Source organism: Piliocolobus tephrosceles, chromosome 7, assembly GCF_002776525.5.
Source record: "Piliocolobus tephrosceles isolate RC106 chromosome 7, ASM277652v3, whole genome shotgun sequence".
Lineage (NCBI taxonomy): Eukaryota > Metazoa > Chordata > Mammalia > Primates > Cercopithecidae > Piliocolobus > Piliocolobus tephrosceles.
The window spans coordinates 86,199,909-86,219,157 of NC_045440.1; the positions used below are offsets into that span (position 1 = coordinate 86,199,909).

The window sequence follows — 19,249 nt, forward strand, 5'->3', positions numbered from 1 at the left end:
ATTGTTGCCAATACTTAGGTTGCTGTTTTAGAAAATTATATAGACTGAGCTATGAATTTAAACAAGAAGGAACTTGAAACCACTACTGCAAAATTATAATTGAGACAGTGAAAGAGATCAGGCCTAACCAACTCCATCTTATTTCTAACTTCCAAGCTGTCCTTATTCATTCCTAGGCATAGACTGAACTAAGTTTGAGGAGGAACATAGTTTATAGTTTAGAACAAAGACAATAACAGCCCTTTCCCAAAACAAACCCTCTTGCCTGGGGACTAGACCACCTTTGTAGGACTAACAAATTAGCCAAAAGATTAGAAATTATGGTTTAGGAGTCATATAGCTGGAGGCTACAAGATTCTGACCCTCCCCAAATTGCTCCTGGGAATAACATCACTATTGTAAAGCCTAAAACCAGTGCTTGAGATATGTTGCAGACCCTGCACTTGATGGATCAGCAGGCACCACCCAGATCCATAAACTGGCTCAGCTGATCCCACGGCCTCCACCCAGGAACTGACTTACTGCAAGACAGCTTTGACTCCCTGTGATTTCACCTCTGACCCAAATAATCAGGTCTCCTGACTTGCTGGCTGTCCCCCACCCACCAAATTGTCCTTAAAAACTTTGATCCCCCAATGCTTGGGGAGACTGATTTGTGTAATAATAAAACTCCAGTCTCCTGCACAGCCGGCTCTACATGAATTACCCTTTATGTATTGCAATTCTCCTGTCTTGATAAATCAGCTCTGTCTTGACAGCTGGCAAGGTAAACACATTGGGTGGTTACAAACTGTGTACCCAAGCAATAGAAGTAACAACTTGGGAAGTATTTGAAACCCACTGACGACCAAAATTTCTTTAACAATTTTGGTCTATTCAGTCATTCATCCATTCATGTAACCACTATTATTGGGTATCAGGAACTGATATTTACTTAGAACGTTAAGAACATTATTCATCTTGACATACTAAATCATCCAGTTACTGAAAATGGGTTTACTAGGTTCCTTACAAAGAGGTTGCTTGGATTTATAAAATATGAGGCAGTTGACCCGAGACAAGGAGGTAGAAAGTGGTTCGTGTACCCAATTTTTACTTTTCACTTTGAACCCAGAACACTCACGATTCCAGGCCAGAAATTCAAGTCTCTGCAGCTAGTTCTGACTCCAGTCCTAGGGTAATAAGCCCACCAAGCATCCAGGAAAGATGTCCTGAAAACCTTCTTTCTTGCGGGGTCAGGAAGGCAGCAGAATTTTGGAACCAAATCTCAACAGCTGGTTTTGGTTTCCTCACTCACCAAGCCACAAGTCTGCAGAGTGAGAGGAAGAGGTAAGGAAAGGATAAATGGGCAATGGAGCGAGCTGGTCCTGTCTAACAGCGACCCCACCAGCTTCAGCTGTGCGACCTGGGGCAGGTTACATCGTGTCTCCTAAGCCTGATCTCCTAATTAGGGGGCACACGTCTTTCTCGAGGAAATGCTGAGAGGATCTAATGGGAAAACGTGGGTAAACATCTTAGCTAAGACCCTTGCCCACGGTAAGCCCTTAATAAGTAGTTATTTTTTCAATGGTGGTGATTACCATCGTCATTATTGTTTTGTATTTGTAATCACCACTGCCGGGACCATCACTGACTTCTTTTACGCTTCCACGGGGATCCCCACCTCCCAGCCTGGCAGTTCCAGGCTCTGGTGACTCATTTATTTCCTGGAAGCCCTCTAAGCAAAACTTTCCTCTCCCGAGTGACTCCTTCTCAGAAGGCAGGAGATCCCCCCGGGAAACCTTTCTCTCTCCGTCTCTTTCTCTCTCTCTCTCTAACTCAACTCTCTCATTCCCGAGTCCAAACTAAGAGAGACTCGCGCCTTCCAGGACTCAGCCAGCGGCGCGGGCGCCTTCCCCGCACGCCTCTGCCGCCTGGAGGACGCGGGCGGGAGCGCCCCTGGCTGGGTTCACGGTTTCGTACTCCTGCCGCCGGCGCCCCGCGGTCCCGCCTTAGCAGGCTACCTCCCGCGCCCCTCCCCGCCCGCTTCCTCCGCGCTCTGGCCGCCCAGCCACATCTTCCTCTGCCTTCCACCCCGAGGGACCATGTCGAGGCTCAGCTGGGGATACCGCGAGCACAACGGTGAGCGCCTTTTCCTGATCCGAGGGGGGCTTTGCGCTGGTGGCGAGAGGACTGGCGCGACGGCCCGGCGCTCGCTGGCCACACACTCGGCTCGCACATTGAGAAACTTTTCGGTTCCTCTTAAAACTAAGCAGCACTCCTCAGAGCCCGGTGCAGGAAGGGGAGAGCTGGCTTGTCAGGGTAGACGGGTTGTTGGTAGTGGATGTGAGCGTTGGTGTGTATCTCTATCAGGATTCCCCAAACTCCCAAGTGTTCATACGTGTGCGTTCACCTTCATCTGAAAAGCCAAGGACTTTGCCTAGTAACAGCTACTTATCAATTAAAGGCTTGGAAATTAGAAGTCTGATGACACACTTTGATGAAATAAGGACAAGTCCGCTTTCAGTCTTTTAAGCTCACTATTCACTTAGGAGAAACAAATCATAGAAAATCTTTGAAAATATGTTTAGGAAATCTTAACTTGCATTGTGACATTGAAGATTAAGTTGGCTTCGTGGCAAACAAAAAGCTATATGTTTCCTAATAGCTGTTACTGTAAATATTCCCACAGCAATTTGCAGCTGGTTGACTACTACTGGGGACTTTGGTAAGGGTTCACGTTCTTGCTGGGAAATGAAGTTACACCTTCACTCTTCCTCTCTTTCCACGCTCATCCTTGCAGGGTGAGCAAAGGATTACTGAAATTAGAGGATAAACAATAACGAGACATACACTTTTCGTCTTGTATATCCCACATTATCAGAAGTAAAACATTTTTTCTTGTTACTACGTTAAACTGAACTGATTGTTTCAAATAATAATTATTGAAATAATCGCAGTGACACCAAAAAGCCTTATAGTAAATAACTGGCAAAATTAAGGCTTGATTTAGCCATTCCTCAATGTGCATATGTTTCAAAACATCACGTTGTACACATAAATATATACAATTTTTGTCGATTTAAGGAGTAAATACGTAATAATAATTAAAGAAAAAATTAAGGCTGTGAATAATAATACTTTCCTTCTATTAGCATGTACATTATTGAACAGTATAGAATGGTCAAATTTTATAGAAAGTTTAATTTCACAAACTAACAGAAAAATTCCGTTTCTAATTGTAGTCTGTTTAATTTCTAATTGTAGCCTGTTTTTAAACATGCTAGTTTAAAAATGGCAGCAGGTAAAATTTATAACTTTAATAATAAAAGGTGTATACACAGACTTCTTCTTGATTAAGGCAATAAGTATAATCTTACATTTTGCTAATTTCCAGTGAATGTTTAGGGGGAAAATATGACAAATCTATTTTCATTTCCCTCTCTGCTGAAGTCGTTTTTATTAGAGTTATTTAATAATCATTGAATCCCGACTGCGCCCTTATGGTAGTTAGGAAGAAGAAGGGTATTTCAATCAATGGATATTGACTACTCTTTAGTAGGTTAGAAATTATTGGCCCAAATGAAGCTTATTTCAGGAATTTAGAAAATTCATCTTAGCAAAGCCATTAATAAGGAGTGGTTTTGTATTTCTGTTAGGAATTGTTCTGTTAGGAGTTAGCCATTCCCTTCTTTTAGATGCAATCTCTCTCTGAAGACCATATCCTTACTTAACGGTGTGGTCTTCAGAGAAAGATTGGGAAAATCTTATTGGAAATGTATTATATACTAACTAGGCAAGGTTTTTGTTTGTTTGTTTTTTGTTTTTGAGATGAGTCTTGCTCTGTTGCCCAGCATGGAGTGCAGTGGCACTATCTTGGCTCACTGCCACCTCTCTCTCCTGGGTTCAAGTGATTCTCCAGCCTTAGCCCCACCAAGCAGCTGGGATTACAGGCATGCACCACCATGCCTGGCTAATTTTTGTATTTTTAGTAGAGACGAGGTTTCGTTATGTTGGCCAGGCTGGTCTAGAACTCCAGACCTCAAGTGATCCGCCCACCTTGGCCTCCCAAAGTACTGGAATTACAGGGGTGAGCCACCACTCTGGGCTTAACTAGGCAAGTTTTATTGTTGTTTTTTTTCTGTTTAGACATTGGTAAAACCAGTGACTGAGCAGATAAAAGGAAACTTAAGCTGGAGATAGCAACACTGATGAAATGAAACATCAAGACTTGAAGCCCTGAATGGGTACTGCCTTGACAAATAACTTAAGATGTCTTCCCCTAACTTTTGACTACTTTATTAGTTTAGTTTAGGGAATGTGACATCACTGAAAAGTGTGTATCACTGTAGATATTTAAAAGTTCCTAAATCAATTGAGCAACCACCACATATCTCTAATTAAGAATTCTGCTGGCCGGGCTTGGTGGCTCACGCCTGTAATCCCAGCACTTTGGGAGGCCGTGGCCAGTGGATCACCTGAGATCAGGAGTTCAAGACCAGTCTGACCAACATGGAGAAATCTCGTTTCTACTAAAAATACAAAATTAGCTGGGCGTGGTGGTGTGCGCCTGTAATCCCAGCTATTCGGGAGGCTGAGGCAGGAGAATTGCTTGAACCTGGGAGGCGGAGGTTGCAGTTAGCCGAGATCACGCCATTGCACTCCAGTCTGGGCAACAAGAGCGAAACTCCATCTAAAAAAAAAAAAAAGAATTGTGTTTAGGCCAATTATGGTGGCTTGCACCTGTGATCCTAGCTACTCAAAAGACTGAGATGGGAGGATAGCCTGAGGCCAGGAGTTCCAGACTAGCCTGCAGGGTCATGGAGGGGACAAGGAGGAGAAGGAGGAGGCGGAGGAGAGTTTTTTTGGAAAAATTGAAAAAGGGGACATCTTTAAGAGGCAGAATGCTGAACTGACTATGGTAGTTAGTAGATAATATTGGAAATGTGATACAAAGTATTATTACTTTTATTTTATTTTGATTTGACATTTTAGAAAAATAGTTCTGTTTATGAATGACTGGAAATAGGAGAGCAAAGCAATTAGGAGAAGAAAGCAACTCCTTAGTGATTGGAAGAATGTCACGTGCATGTTGTGAAACACACATTGCGTATTTGAAATTGAATTTTCATTAGGTTAACTCTTACTTGGTGGCAGTGAAATAGAAGGCTTTTTCTGAATTAAGGGGGAAAAAAGGTCTCGTTATATATAGAAAAAATACTCAGAAAGATGGTAAAATTATTAAATAAACAAGACTTTTTCTGTAATACATTCTAAGCAAGGACTTTTGATGCTCAAGTGGCTTTGAAGTCCAGTTTGTCAGATGACACCTTTTAAGCTGAGTGTATAGTTATATATTTATGCTATGACTTTTTGTGCCTGAAGGATATATGAAAGAAAAAATGTGTGTATGTGTGCATTCTCTTTTGCAAAACTGAAGCATAGTAAGCGGTATTAGATTTAGAATTTGGGCCAGGCGTGGTGGCTCATGCCTGTAATCCCAACACTTCGAGAAGCTGAGACATGCGGATCACCTGAGCCCATGAGTTTGAGACCAGCCTATAGTGAGACTTTCTTTCAACAAAAAAACAGTTTTTATAAAAGTAGCTGGGTGTGGTGGTATACACCTGTATTCTTAGCTACTTGGGAGGCTGAGGAAGAAGAATTGTTTGAGTTTGGGAAGTTGAGGCTGCAGTGAGCTGAGATCACACCTCTGCATTCCAGCCTGGGCAACAGGGCAAGACCATGTCTCAAAAAAAAAAAAAAAAAAAAAAAAAAGATTTAGAGTTTTACACTTTAGAGTTTTTTGATGATTGTGATATATTGCATTTCTTTAAATATCACGCTAAATTTTATCATTTACAAATGTTTTTTGGTTGTTGTTAGTAATATGTTTAATGAATTGTCATGCTATGATGTTTTAATTAGTATTTGATTTTTAGTGAAAGATTGGTTAGCAAAGTAGGTGGGCAAACCTTAGTCAGTAGCCCAGTGTAGGTGGTGATAGCTGTATAAATTTCAGGAATAGTAGAGAGAAGAGAATAAGAACCTATAACCTGTGAAGTGACTCACATTTGTAGAATGATGTGGAACTTACATGAAACTACAGCTTTGCTGCTGATTTTGAGAGGCAAGACTTTATAGAGTCTTCCAAAGAAGTAAAGAGGATTGAAAAAGGGAACTGTCAGCTGATTGGCTCGTTTCAGTTTCCCTAATGTGTCTGATTTGTGAACTGGATACGATTTTGACGTTTTGAATAGAGGACTGGGATGACAATTGTCTCTTGTGTTGAAATTCAAATGTAACATTGGCAAAATAACCACAGAAGAACCTTCTGAAATGAAGAAAGAGAGAAATAAATTACAACCTGACTCCACTGCAGATAATCAACAATATTACATTTCCTGATATGGTGCAGCCATTTTATTTGGATTATCCTAGGTGAAAAATTTGTATGTTTTCTTGGTATGCCTGTTGCACATCACAAGTAATTGAGTGGAGGCCTGAGTGACACTAGAAGATAGCACTGAGTGATAGAAGGAAGAATAAAGAAGTAAGCACAGCATCTTTTTTTTTTTTTTTTTGAGACAGAGTCTGGCTCTGTCACCCAGGCTGGAGTGCAGTGGTGCGATCTCGGTTCACTGCAAGCTCCGCCTCCCGGGTTCAAGCCATTCTGCTGCCTCAGCCTCCTGAATAGCTGGGACTACAGGAGGCCCGCCACCGCGCCCGGCTAATTTTTTGTGTTTTTAGTAGAGACGGGGTTTCACCGTGGTCTCGATCTCCTGACCTTGTGATCCGCCCGCCTCGGCCTCCCAAAGTGCTGGAATTACAGGCGTGAGCCACCGCGCCCGGCCAAAGCACAGCATCTTTAAGAATGACACCCTTTCTTTGCTTCATGGCTTTTTCAGCTTTTTTGACTCTCCCAATCTGCAAACTTGACCTCTGGAGCAACAGCTCATTCTTAGAGCTGAGACTGAATGTCATTGTTTTCAATGATGAATTGTATTATTGTTTTTAGTTTGGTAGAAGGTTACCTTTGGAGAGTACTTTATAAAATTTACAGACTCCTTTGTCTACAAGGGTTAGTTTAATTCTGAAAATGACTTAAGGCACACCAAGAGTTTCCCACATCTATAATAAAAACAACTCATCTTGTAAAAAAAACACTTAGATGTCAAGGACCTGAGGATGAGAATCTCATTGTATTAATCTTTGCGTTTTCTTCCATTTCAAGCACAGTGCCTTATATACTCAATGTATGTTTGTTGAAAGAAAGAACTTATTTAATCCTTTTCTTTTGGTCCTATGTATTTAAGGTCCTATTCACTGGAAGGAATTTTTCCCTATTGCTGATGGTGATCAGCAATCTCCGATTGAGATTAAAACCCAAGAAGTGAAATATGAATCTTCCCTCCGACCACTTAGTATTAAGTATGACCCAAGCTCAGCTAAAATCATCAGCAACAGCGGCCATTCCTTCAATGTTGACTTTGATGACACAGAGGACAAATCAGGTTGCCTTTTCTTTTTGTGTGTGTGTGGTGGTGGGTGAAGGGTTTGAATAATTAGACTACACTCTCTTTTTTTTTTTTGAAAGGGAGTCTTGCTCTGTTGCCAGTATAATGGCGCGATCTCGGCTCACTGCAACCTCCTCCTCTTCCTGAGTTCACACGATTCTCCTGCCTCAGCCTCCCAAGTAGCTGGGATTACAGGCGTGTACCACTATACCCAGCTTTTTTTTTTTTGTATTTTTAGTAGAGTCAGGGTTTCACCATGTTGGCCAGGATGGTCTTGATCTCCTGACCTTGTGATCCGCCTGCCTCGACCTCCCAAAGTGCTGGGATTACCTTCGTGAGCCACTGTGCCCAGCCTAGAATACACTCTCTAATCTTTCATGTTTTGTTTTTGCTAGACCTGGAATTTGTCAAATTGAAGCATATTTTTTCTTCATGTGAATTGAGATATCTTGTTATATATTTGAACCTTCAGATAATCTTACCTTAAAATAATAAAGAGTATTTAGAAAAGGATATGTTGCATGATAATTTAAAATTGACCTGAACTTGTTATTATAACTTAAAATTTACCATTATAAAAATGTTGAAATTTAATAGCTTTTATAAATATTTCATGATTTGTTTCTGCAAAGTATTAGCCGTAATTATTTTAGCATCATTTGCAAACCTATAATGCCATTTAGTACATGCTTTAATAGAAAAAGTTTAGTTCTTAAAAAAACTTATTCCCTTATTTTAATTGCCAAAGTAATATCTACTCATAGTAAATAAAACAATATGGAAACATATGACAAATATTAACGTCTCTTTCTTCCCACAGTCTCTACTGAAGTAACTATTTCTTCCATAATATTTCAGTGCTTAGTTATGTATACATACATGTGTATCGTCCTTGTTTTGCATTTTCTTATTAAAATACATTTGGAATAATGCTATATAACTCTGAAATTTTTTTCCCATTTACAAATATTTTATAGACATCTTTCCAGATTAAAATATATCTTGTTTAAAAAGCTAAACTGCAGCCAGGTGTGGTGGCTCACACGTGTAATTCCAGCACTTTGGGAGACTGAGGTGGGAGGATTGCTTATGTCCAGGAGTTTACGACCAGCTTGGGCAACATAGTGAGACCTCATATCTACAAAAAATAAAAAATTAATCAGGCATGATGGGGTGTGCCTGTAGTCCCAGCTACTGTGGAGGTTGAGGCAGGAGGATGGCATGAGCCCAGGAGGTCAAGGCTGCAGTGAGCCATGATAGTGCCACTGTACTTAGCCTGGGTGACAGAGCAAGATCTATTCTCAAAAAATAAAAATAAAATAATTTTAAAAGTTGAATTGTATTATCTGTGCTTGTATCGTAATTTATGTACCTTTCTCCTAATAATGAACATTGAAGGGAGGGAAAGTAGAAGTTTAATTTAAAAAATATATAAATATTGGAAACTTTCTGTATATTCCCTATTAATACTTTTTTCTAGGACATGTAATCATTTCATTGAATGATTAGTTCTTGGGATAGTGTCTTTCACACCGTGAATAAATAATGGATTCACAGATTATTTGTTAATTTATTAAGTGATGAAAAAAACATTTTATTGAAATGAATGTTTAATCCCTCTTCAGACTATCTACTGCCCAAGCAGAGTTTCTGCCCAAAGTGTCAAGTTTAAGTGTAAGATGAGATAAAATATTAGAGAGAATCATACTGGGAAACACTTTTTAGGGTCTCTGACAGATTGTTTTTATTTTTAGTATAAGATCAGGATGGAGCTGTATTAGCTATATTAATGAAAAAATATAGTTAATTTTTAAAAATCCTTAATCAAAAGAAAGTTTTTACTTATTAATTGAGCCCTGATTTAGATTAGTAGTAATATCTTGTATTTATATAAAGCTTTATTGTTAGCAAAAATTATAAGCCCACACACATTTCTTCTTCATATTTGTCAAATTCATAAAAGTGGTACGTTTTTATTTATTTATTTATTTATCTATTTTTTTGAGACAAGGTCTTGCTCTGTTGCCTAGGCTGAAGTGCAGTAGTGTGATCATGGCTCACTGCAGCCTTGACCTCCTGGGCTCAAGCAATCCTCCTGCCTCAGCCTCCTGGGTAGCTGGTACCACAGGCATGTGCTCCCATGCCCAGCTAAGTTTTGTATTTTTTGTGGAGACAAGGTTTTGCCATATTGCCCAGGCTGATCTTGAACTTCTGGGCTCAAGGAATCCGCCTGCCTCTGTCTCCCAAAGTGCTGGGAGCCACCACACTGGCCTAAGTAGTACATTTTCATCAGAGCATTGTAAAAAATACATAAAGACAAATAAATACATGGTATTTTCAACTTTTTAGAAGAAATGCAAGTAAGGAGGGACCTGGCCTTTTGTACTCATGTTCAACTATGTTTCTTTCAACCCCTCAGTTTCGTGAATCTATGTTAATAAAAATGGTCAAGCCAGGCCTGCTGGCACACACTGGTAGACCATGCTGCTAGGGAAGGAGGATGATTAGTTAGGCCCAAGAGTTCCAGGGCAGCTGGGTAACATAGGAAGACCCCATCTCTTGTGGTTAATGTAATAGATACATTGTAAAAGTGTCCAAGTCTTCTAAATACAAAGTTTATACCACCCATAATTGTAGTTTGTTACTGTTTACAATATCTCAAACATTTAAAAAGTGAAACTGTCTCAGAAAATAAAAAGATAAATAAATAAAAAAATAAGGCTGGGTGTGGTGGCTCACATCTGTAATCCCAGCACTTTGGGAAGCCGAAGTGGGCAGATCACCTGAGGTCAAGAGTTCGAGATCAGCCTGGCCAATATGGTGAAACCTCGTCTCTACTAAAATACAAAATTTAGCCAGGCGTGGTGACACACGTCTGTAATTCCAGCTACTCAGGAGGCTGAGGCAGGAGAATGGCTTGAACCTGGGAAGCGCAGGTTGCAGTGAGCCAAGATCATGCCACTGCACTCCAGCCTGGGTAACAGAGCAGACTCCATCTAAAAAAAAAAAAAAAAAAAAAAAATGTAAAGCTACTCATTCCTCATTTTAGAATGAGAAAAGGTTACATTTTACTTCATCTAAAACTTTAAGTATTTTCTTTATAAATGTGGACGTTCATAAGGTAAAAAAATTATACTCTGATTTGCTGTATGAGAACCCAGGTTTCTCTCTCTCTCTTCTGTTTTTCTCTTCCTTTCATTTTTGTCTACTTCGGGTTAATCAGTGAAATCAATTTATGTTTCCAGATTTGACACTTTGTCATCAGTAGTGTGTGTTCTTTCTTTTAAATGAAGATCCTTTTCCTATCTAGTTCACAATAAAATTACCAGGATTAATTGAAAATATCCATAAAGTACTTTGTAGTCCTCTGAGATAGTAACTATGTAAATATGGGTCATGATTCTTATTCTTTTTTTCTCAAGATAAACCTACCACCCACCAAAGAGATTGTTTCATGGTGATTTGGGAGATTAAGTCAATTAAAAAGAAGAAACCACCATAATTAAACGAAATAAATTTTTACTGTTTTTTTTTTTTAATTTTTGCTAAACTATAAAAAACACAAAGATACTTTCTATAGCAAACCACATTAATTTGAATAAAACAGTTTCCATTTTGTAAAGAAGCCATTTTTGGCCAGGATTAACCCTGAATCTCACCTCAGGCATGTCAATAAACCACAGGCATGAAATCTTCCTCATAGTCCTTGGAGGGCTTGTTTGGCTGGACACATCCATGCTCCATAGTTAAACCTTTAGAGAACTACTCAGAAATCCTCGCAACAGGGAGCAAAAGGGAACGGGTGGATGTGAAATTTTTCCCTCCCTCCCTCCCTTCCTTCCTTCCTTCCTTCCTTCCTTCCTTCCTTCCTTCCTTCCTTCCTTCCTTCCTTCTTCCCCTCTCCCTCCCTCCCTCCCTCCCTCTCTCTCTCTCTCTTTCTCTCTTTCTTTTCTTTCTTTTCTTTCTTTTCTTGACTTGCTTTGTTCCCAGGCTAGAATGCAGCGGCCCAGCCATAATTCAGTGAAGTCCCGAACTCCTAGGCTCAAGTGCTTCTCCCCACTCAGATGCACACTACCATGCCCGGCTCATGAAGTTTTTTTTTTTTTTTTTAAAGACAAAGTCTCACTGTGTCACCCAGGCTGGAGTGCAGTGGTACAATCTCAGCTCACTACAACCTCTGCCTCCTGGGTTCAAGTGATTCTCCCACCTCAGCCTCCTGAGTTGCTGGGATTACAGGTGCACGTCACCATGCCCAGCTAATTTTTTGTACTTTTTAATAGAGACAGGGTTTTGCCATGTTGGTCAAGCTGGTCTCGAACTCCTGGCATTTATAGCAGAGACATGGTTTCGCCATGTTTTTCAAGCTGGTCTTGAACTCCTGGCCTCAAGTAATCCACCCACCTTGGCTTCCCAAAGTGCTGGGATTATAGGCATGAGTCACTGTGCCATGCCTGGCTCATGAAATTCTTTAGGAAGACTTCTGGTTGGCTGTAATATACAGGGGAAATAGTAGTCTGATGAAGAAAGACAAGGCTGTTCTCACCTGAGCTCCTGGTCTTTCTGGACTCAAACAGTATCTGGCTTCTTTGGGAAGCTCACCTGAGGCCCTATCACCCTTGCTGTGGCTCCCAGGGCATCCTGGAATTTTCCTAACACAGAACTCTCCACATTATGTTGTAACTGCTAGTTGGCTTCTCTGTCTTTCCGTTTAGCTAAAGCTCTCTATGAGCAACAACTATGTCTTATTTACCCACCTAGGATGGTGCCTGGCATGTGGTAGGCACTCAATACATGTGTATTTAAGTTACAAAAAAAAAACCTTGCTGTATGACGGAAAGACCTGGAAAATACCATGACATAGCATTAGGGTGCCTTAGCATACATAGGTTAACTCTCAATAAAATTACAAACCACCAGAAATCCCTTAATATTTACCATTTAACACTTAAATACTTAAACATTATTCATGCTGGAACCTTTATTTTTAAAAAATATGTGGTATTAATTTTTGTATTTTATAAATGAAATAGTTCTTGGATTATAGTAGGCACTCAATAACAATTAGTAACTACTACTATAACAATAATGGTGTGTGTTCTTTTTGTGGATAAAATATGTGTGCTGAAATTTTAAAAAGATATCAAAAATAAAGTTGTCTTCTGATTAAGAAAGTCCTGCTAGGAAGAGCAGTAACTTGAATTCAGTGATTGTTCTTTAATTTTCATCTCTGGAAAATGCCAATTTTTCAGTTATGCTTCCATTATCTGGTTCTAGGTAACTGCCTGAAGTCAAATAAATTATTCACAAGATCTTACACTATATGTTCTTAAAAACAAAAACAAACAACAAACAGAAAAAGATTTAGTAGGTGGACATACCATAGGTGTATAATCCTCCCAGGAGCCAAGGTAGCTAGGAAATGAATTGGTAGTCTATGACAACGTGATAATTATATAAAGCTCTATTATGATTATTTGTTTCCTTCAATAGACTAAGTTTCTTAAGGATAAGAACAAACTTGTTTATCATTGCATAATTAGTATTGAATAGTTGCTAGCCCATTGTAAGCTCTTAATAATTGTTGAATGAGAGAGTAGCTTGGTGCGTATATGCTCTGAGTAAAATAAGTCAGATTTAACGAAGGTTCTTTTGGCTCCCTAAATAATACAAGGTCCTACTGAGTGGGAACATCTATGTTCTTTGGTTTCTCTCTCTCTCTCTCTGTCTGTCTGTCTCTCGGCATAATGCTGGCAGATTTGTGCTCTTGCTTCTTGTTTCTCTAGATTCCAAGCAAATTGCAGATGTGCTGTTCATGTAGCTTTACTTCAGAGAACAAGATTACCATAAAGTGATTATTCTCAAGTTTACTAGTCCTAAGAACTTAGATTTTATTGATTCCTAGGTAACTTCAGTAGCATCCCTACAAACTAAAGTTTGTGGAGGAGTGCCTTAACAGGTGAGGTCTCTTATTTTATCTTGGTAATGTTAATTGATTCAAGTACTTTCTAGGCACTGGAGATACAGGGAACCAAAACAGTTTCTGCCTCAAAGGAATTTGCATCCTAATTGGCAGAGAGTAAATGCATGAGCAAACAGATCCTGTTGCCAGCTTGCTTGTCATTCAAGACAGCTGACTACAGTGTAGTTTAGGAAAATGGCTAGGGTTAGCAAATTACCAACAATTTTTAAAAAGTCAAATTTAAGGCTGGTATGGTGGCTCACACCTGTAATCCCAGCAATTTGTGAGGCTGAGGCAGGAGGATCACTTGAGCCCAGGAGTTTGAGACCAACCTGGGCAATATGGTGAAACCCCATCACTACAAAAAAATACAACTAGCTGGGCATAGCTGTGTGCGCCTATAGTCCCAGACACTAGGGAGGCTGATGTGGGAGGATTGATTTTGATTGAGGCTGCGAGTTTGGGCCCCCCTGTACTCCAGCCTGGGCAACAAGAGAGACCTTGTCTCAAAAAAAAAAAAAAAAACCCAAAACACTGCAACCTCTGCTTCCTGGGTTTAAACGAGCACTTTTGGCTAATTTTTTTGTGTTTTGTAGATACAGGGTTTCACCATGTTGGCCAGGCTGGTCTCAAACTCCTAACCTCAAGTGATCCACCTGCCTCAGCCTTCCAAAGTGCTGGGGTTACAGGTGTGAACCGCCACACCCAGCCAAAAAAAAAAAAGTGTATATATATATATAAAATATCTCTATATACAAATATTAAATATCAACTATATAACATATATTTATATTAAATATTTACATATTAAATTTATATAAATATATATTTAAATAATAAGATGGGGTCTTGCTATGTTGCCCAGGCTGGTCTTGAACTCCTGGGCTCAAGCAATCCTCCCTCCTTGGCTTCCCAAATTACTGGGATTATAGGTGTGAGCCACCATGTAAGGACTGTTCATGGAAATTTAATAATGCTTATGATATATTTAGCATCCAATGCTTCCTGATTCTCTCATATGCTTTAAACATGCCCAATAAAGATTAAATAGGATGAGACAATTTAGGACTATGTTTTCTATTAAGAAATTTTTCTATATACTTAAGATATGATTTATTGTCATAGTTTTAGAGATCATATGTACTGAGGAAAAGTACTCAAATGTACTTTGTCAAAGTGACAAAGATATGACAGGTTTTTGAAAAATTATTTTCGTCCTGTATTTCACATTTCCCCAAGAATATAGAATTTAAGGACAAAAGGTGTGATTGCTTTGCCTGTTTTTATAGTAAAAAACTGTGTTGATTGTGTTGACTGTGTGTCAGGTAGTAATAAGTGCTTTGTTTTCAATTTTTCTTCTGTTTTAATGACAGCATTAGGAGGAGGTACCATTACTATCTTGTTTTTACATGTGGAAGATAAAGTTTAGAAGTTAGGGTTTGTGGCCAGGTGTGGTAGCTCATACCTGTAATCTTGTCACTTTGGGAGGATTGCTTGAGGCCAGGAGTTTGAGACCAGCCTGGATAACATAGTGAGACCCCGTCTTTACTTCTAGCTACTCGGGAGGCTGAAGTGGGAGGATGACTTGAGCCCAGAATTTAGAGGTTGCAGTGAGCCATGATTGCGTCAGCTTGGGCAACAGAGCGAGACCTTGTCTCAAGAAAAAAAAAAAGAAAAGAGAAGTTAGAGTTTGTTCAAGATCACATAATTCGGAAAGGACAGCATGAGTGTAGGCCTTCTAATTGCCGAAGCCTGCACGCTAACCATAATGCTGCACTGCTCTACCAAGCTCAAACTGGACCTCTCTGCATGTCACAGCCTTATTCAGATAGGCTGACTTATCCTCAGGTAAACACAACCATTCCTTACCTTTCAAAAGTCCTAATTTCTATAGCTTTCTAACCAGATGATTTCTCAGGTCTTCCATAAAAATCTGTATTGTGGATGCTTTAAGCTTTTAAAAATGTTCTGTTTTCACTCTACACGTATTTAAAAGTGGTATTCTTGTCAGCAAAGCAAATGACACATTTGTAAAAAATTCCTTGGAGGACATGGATGTACAGAATAATTCAGGGAGATGTTGTGGTTTGAGCAGTTTATGTAAATATTTTTTTCTTGCTAATATAAAACATGTTGGTGTTTAGTTCTGCGTGGTGGTCCTCTCACTGGAAGCTACAGGTTACGGCAGTTTCACCTTCACTGGGGGTCTGCTGATGACCACGGCTCCGAGCACATAGTAGATGGAGTGAGCTATGCTGCAGAGGTAAGCCCTCAGATATATCTTTGTGATTCATGGTTTTCCTACATGGTGGGATTTAAGGGGTACAGAGACAACTTTACTGATTCCAAATAGATCCTGAGCCAATTAGGTATCTTAGTGTCTGAAATTGCTTTATTCATTCAACATGAGAGTTTATCAATATGAGAGCTTCAAATGTTGCCCTCCTAAGCCTTAAACCAACCCTGAGAGCTTAGGGTTATGTGTTCCCATTTTAGAAATGAGTAAACTGGTTGCTGGAGAGATTAAGTAATTTATCCAGCTAGGAAGCATTGAGACAGGTTTAAACCTAGATCTGTCTGATATCAAATTACAAAGTGTTTCTATCTACTGAAAGGCCAGTGAGTAGAGAGAGAAACATTTGTCTTATGTCCAAATGTGGTCATATTTCATCCAGATACAAATATCCACTAATATGTAAAGACCACATTAAATAAGTGATATTTAAATAGGTAAATGGCAAAGTTTCACTGAGGAAAAAAAAAAAGACAAACTCTTCTGAACTCTACTTTATCTCTATAATTACAGGTATAAAAAATAAAAATCTGTTAATTATTCAACTTATTGGTAAATCATAACACAATAAAGCATTTATTGAGTTGTTTCTACTCCTTTTTCCTTATAATTATATTCACTAACGATACTCTGTGCAGGATCTGGATTAAAAAAAAATACTCTACATTTTTTAATCCTCTGGTTAAAGAACAAAGCATAATAAGCTTCAGATTTAATCTGATTAAATATTACTAACACCCAACTTTACCATGAGATGAAAATGAATTATATGACGCAATCAATACTATTCACGTGAAAATAATTTGGTTTCTGAGTCGCCTAGGCAAGACAGAGCTAAGTTATCAGGCAAGTGCAGTTTTTCTTCATGTTCTCATGGTTACTGAGCTGTAGAGTTTAGATACCCCATACAGCCCTGCTGTTCAGAGAAATCTGACAATCGAACTTTTTTCCAGTTTCACTCTTCCATTGACATGTACCTCTGCCCTTTTAAGGTTATCATCCAAAACGTTTGCTTTGCTACTAAATCACTTGTGTTTGAGGCCAAGTAGCTTTAGAGTATGGAACCTGCTCTGTCCTCAGGGTAGAGAAATAAAATGTATATACAAAGTTTTTTATGATGATGGACAAGCTATGTCAAGAAGGTAGAAAGTGGGCTCCTGAGTTTGTATGATGTCTCAATTTGGATCATTTACCGAATAGTTTTCATGTTTTCTTTCTAAAGTTTTGTGTTCTGAATATAACATGTTGTACTAAATGTCCAAAGCACCCTTGGGACTAATTACTGGTTGCTTTGGATCACTGGTCTCTCATTTTCCTTAGCAACTCAGGAAAATTGGTCAGAATGCTTTGTGTGGTTACACCTTGTACTTTAATAAACTTGAAAGTACTACATACTCAGAGAGGCTTAGGTTTTCTGCCAGCTGGCAAGTAGTTTCCTGAAAAGGGTCCTCCTGACACATGTCAGAGATTCAGAGTCCTTACCTGCTGATCAAGGGCCATTTTTGTAGATAAAGACTTTTTGTTGTTGTTGTTCTGCAATAAATCATTATTTATTTATTTATTTATTTATTTATTTATTTATTTATTTATAGCAAACCAGTGAAGGAAAGAACCAAAACCTTTGGTTCATTTATGTATTTATAAATGGAAAAAATTTGTAATGCAAATTTCACTTATTCAAAAACTTAGGTACAACTTACAACATTACAGATAATTCTTTTCCCTTCTTTTGTTTCACATGGAGACCTTGGAGACTCAATTCATGTTAAGACACCTAAGTATGAGTCCTCCGGGTAAATATTACACAAATTGGAAGCATCTTGGAATTTTTAAGTATATTTTAAGACATACATTTTTATGCATGCTTTAAACAAACAGTATTTTTTTTTTTTTTTTTTTTTTTTTTTTGAGACAGAGTTTTGCTCTTGTTGCCCAGGCTAGAGTGCAATGGTGTGATCTCGGCTTACTGCAACCTCCGCCTCCTGGGTTCAAGTGCTTCTCCCGCCTCAGCCTCCTGAGTAGCTGGGATTACAGGCATGCACCACCATGCCTGACTAATTTTGTATTTTTAGTAGAGACAGGGTTTCTCCATGTTGGTCAGGCTGGTCTCAAACTCCAGACCTCAGGTGATCTGTCTGCCTCAGAATCCCAAAGTGCTGGGATTACAGGCATGAACCACTGCGCCCGGCCAGTATTTTTTTTTTTTTTTTTTTTAATGAGAGAATCTAACAAAAAATCTATGACCAGCACCAGTATTTAAAGATAAAGCTTTGTGGATAAAGCTTGGAATAGACTTTCTGCTTTCTTTCTTTCTTTTTCTTTGAGATAGGCTCTTGATCTGTTGCCCAGGCTAGAATGCCATGGTACAAACATGGCTCACTGTAGCTTTGACCTCCTGGGTTCAAGGAATCCTCCCACCTTAGCCTCCAGAGCAACTGGGACCACAGGTGGGCACCACCACATCTAGCTAATTATTTTTTATTTTTTGTAGAGACAGAGTCTGGACATCTTGCCCAGGCTGGTCTGACACTCCTGGGCTCAAGCAATCCTCCCTCTTTGGCCTCCCAAAGTGCTGGGATTACAGGCCTGAGCCACCGCACCCACCCTTGGAATTGTATACTGTTCTTTAATATGCATTCAAGGCTATTTCTTATTTCATTGGCTTATATATTCATTCATTCTTTCACTCAGTAAGAATTCATTAAGAATTAAACCCGCTCCTAATCTTTACACAGCTTGCTGATGCTTACCCTGAAGGGAGTGCAGCCTCACACATTTGAGGTCAGAAAATGCTGCCCTTATGGGATGGGCATCCGTTTTAAGTTAAACCTGGTTTAACTTAAAACCTGATGGATGAAGGGGAGGGAACCAGGTCAACTGGGGAGATAGCAGTGGTTTTGCATAAAATCATGTGTGAGGATGTGGGTTGGGAAGGAGACTTACACGTTTGTAAAACAGTATGGCCTTCAACAATGTAGTTAGAGCATGGAGAATGAAGGAGAGAGTTGTCAGAGGCAAAGTTGGAGAGGCTGGGAAGGGCCCGATCTAACTGAGGTAAGTCCTGGTAAGGACTATGGAGGTGATTCTGAGCACAATGGGAAGCCACTGAATAGCTTCGAATTGGGAAGTGGTGATATTTGCATTTCAAAAATAATTCAACTATTGTTTGAGAATAGATTGGATGGAAGCAAGAGTGGCTAAGGGGAGCTTTGGAGGAAACTTTTGGGGAAAGTTCCAGGCAATAAATGACAGTGCAGGTGGAAGCTGGCTGGCAGTGGCAACTTTAGTGGGATTTGTCGATTGGTGAGTTTGAGAGTGAGGAAGCGCAGGATCCATGTTTCTGGGTTGAGATAGAAAATGCAGATAGAGAAAGTCTGGGTCAAACCCCAGAGTTGGTGGGATGGGAGAGGTAGACAATAAACAAATAAATGGTGCATGGTAAGTTCTTTGATGGGAACAATACCATGTGATCTGGTAGAGTGGCTGAGGGCTTAGGAAAAG

General features: G+C 39.5%; 1 protein-coding gene across 1 annotated transcript in view; it reads left to right on the plus strand.

Moving 5' to 3' along the window:
* Positions 1 to 1,697: 1,697 nt before the first annotated feature.
* CA13 (carbonic anhydrase 13) overlaps positions 1,698 to 19,249 on the plus strand; it is a 37,249-nt gene continuing 19,697 nt past the window's right edge. Inside the window, exons 1-3 of the mRNA XM_023227816.2 lie at positions 1,698 to 2,121; positions 7,296 to 7,493; positions 15,600 to 15,718. Of these exons, the coding sequence (XP_023083584.1) occupies positions 2,085 to 2,121; positions 7,296 to 7,493; positions 15,600 to 15,718 (354 nt within the window). The 5' untranslated portion in view covers positions 1,698 to 2,084. The remainder of the gene's footprint in view (positions 2,122 to 7,295; positions 7,494 to 15,599; positions 15,719 to 19,249) is intronic.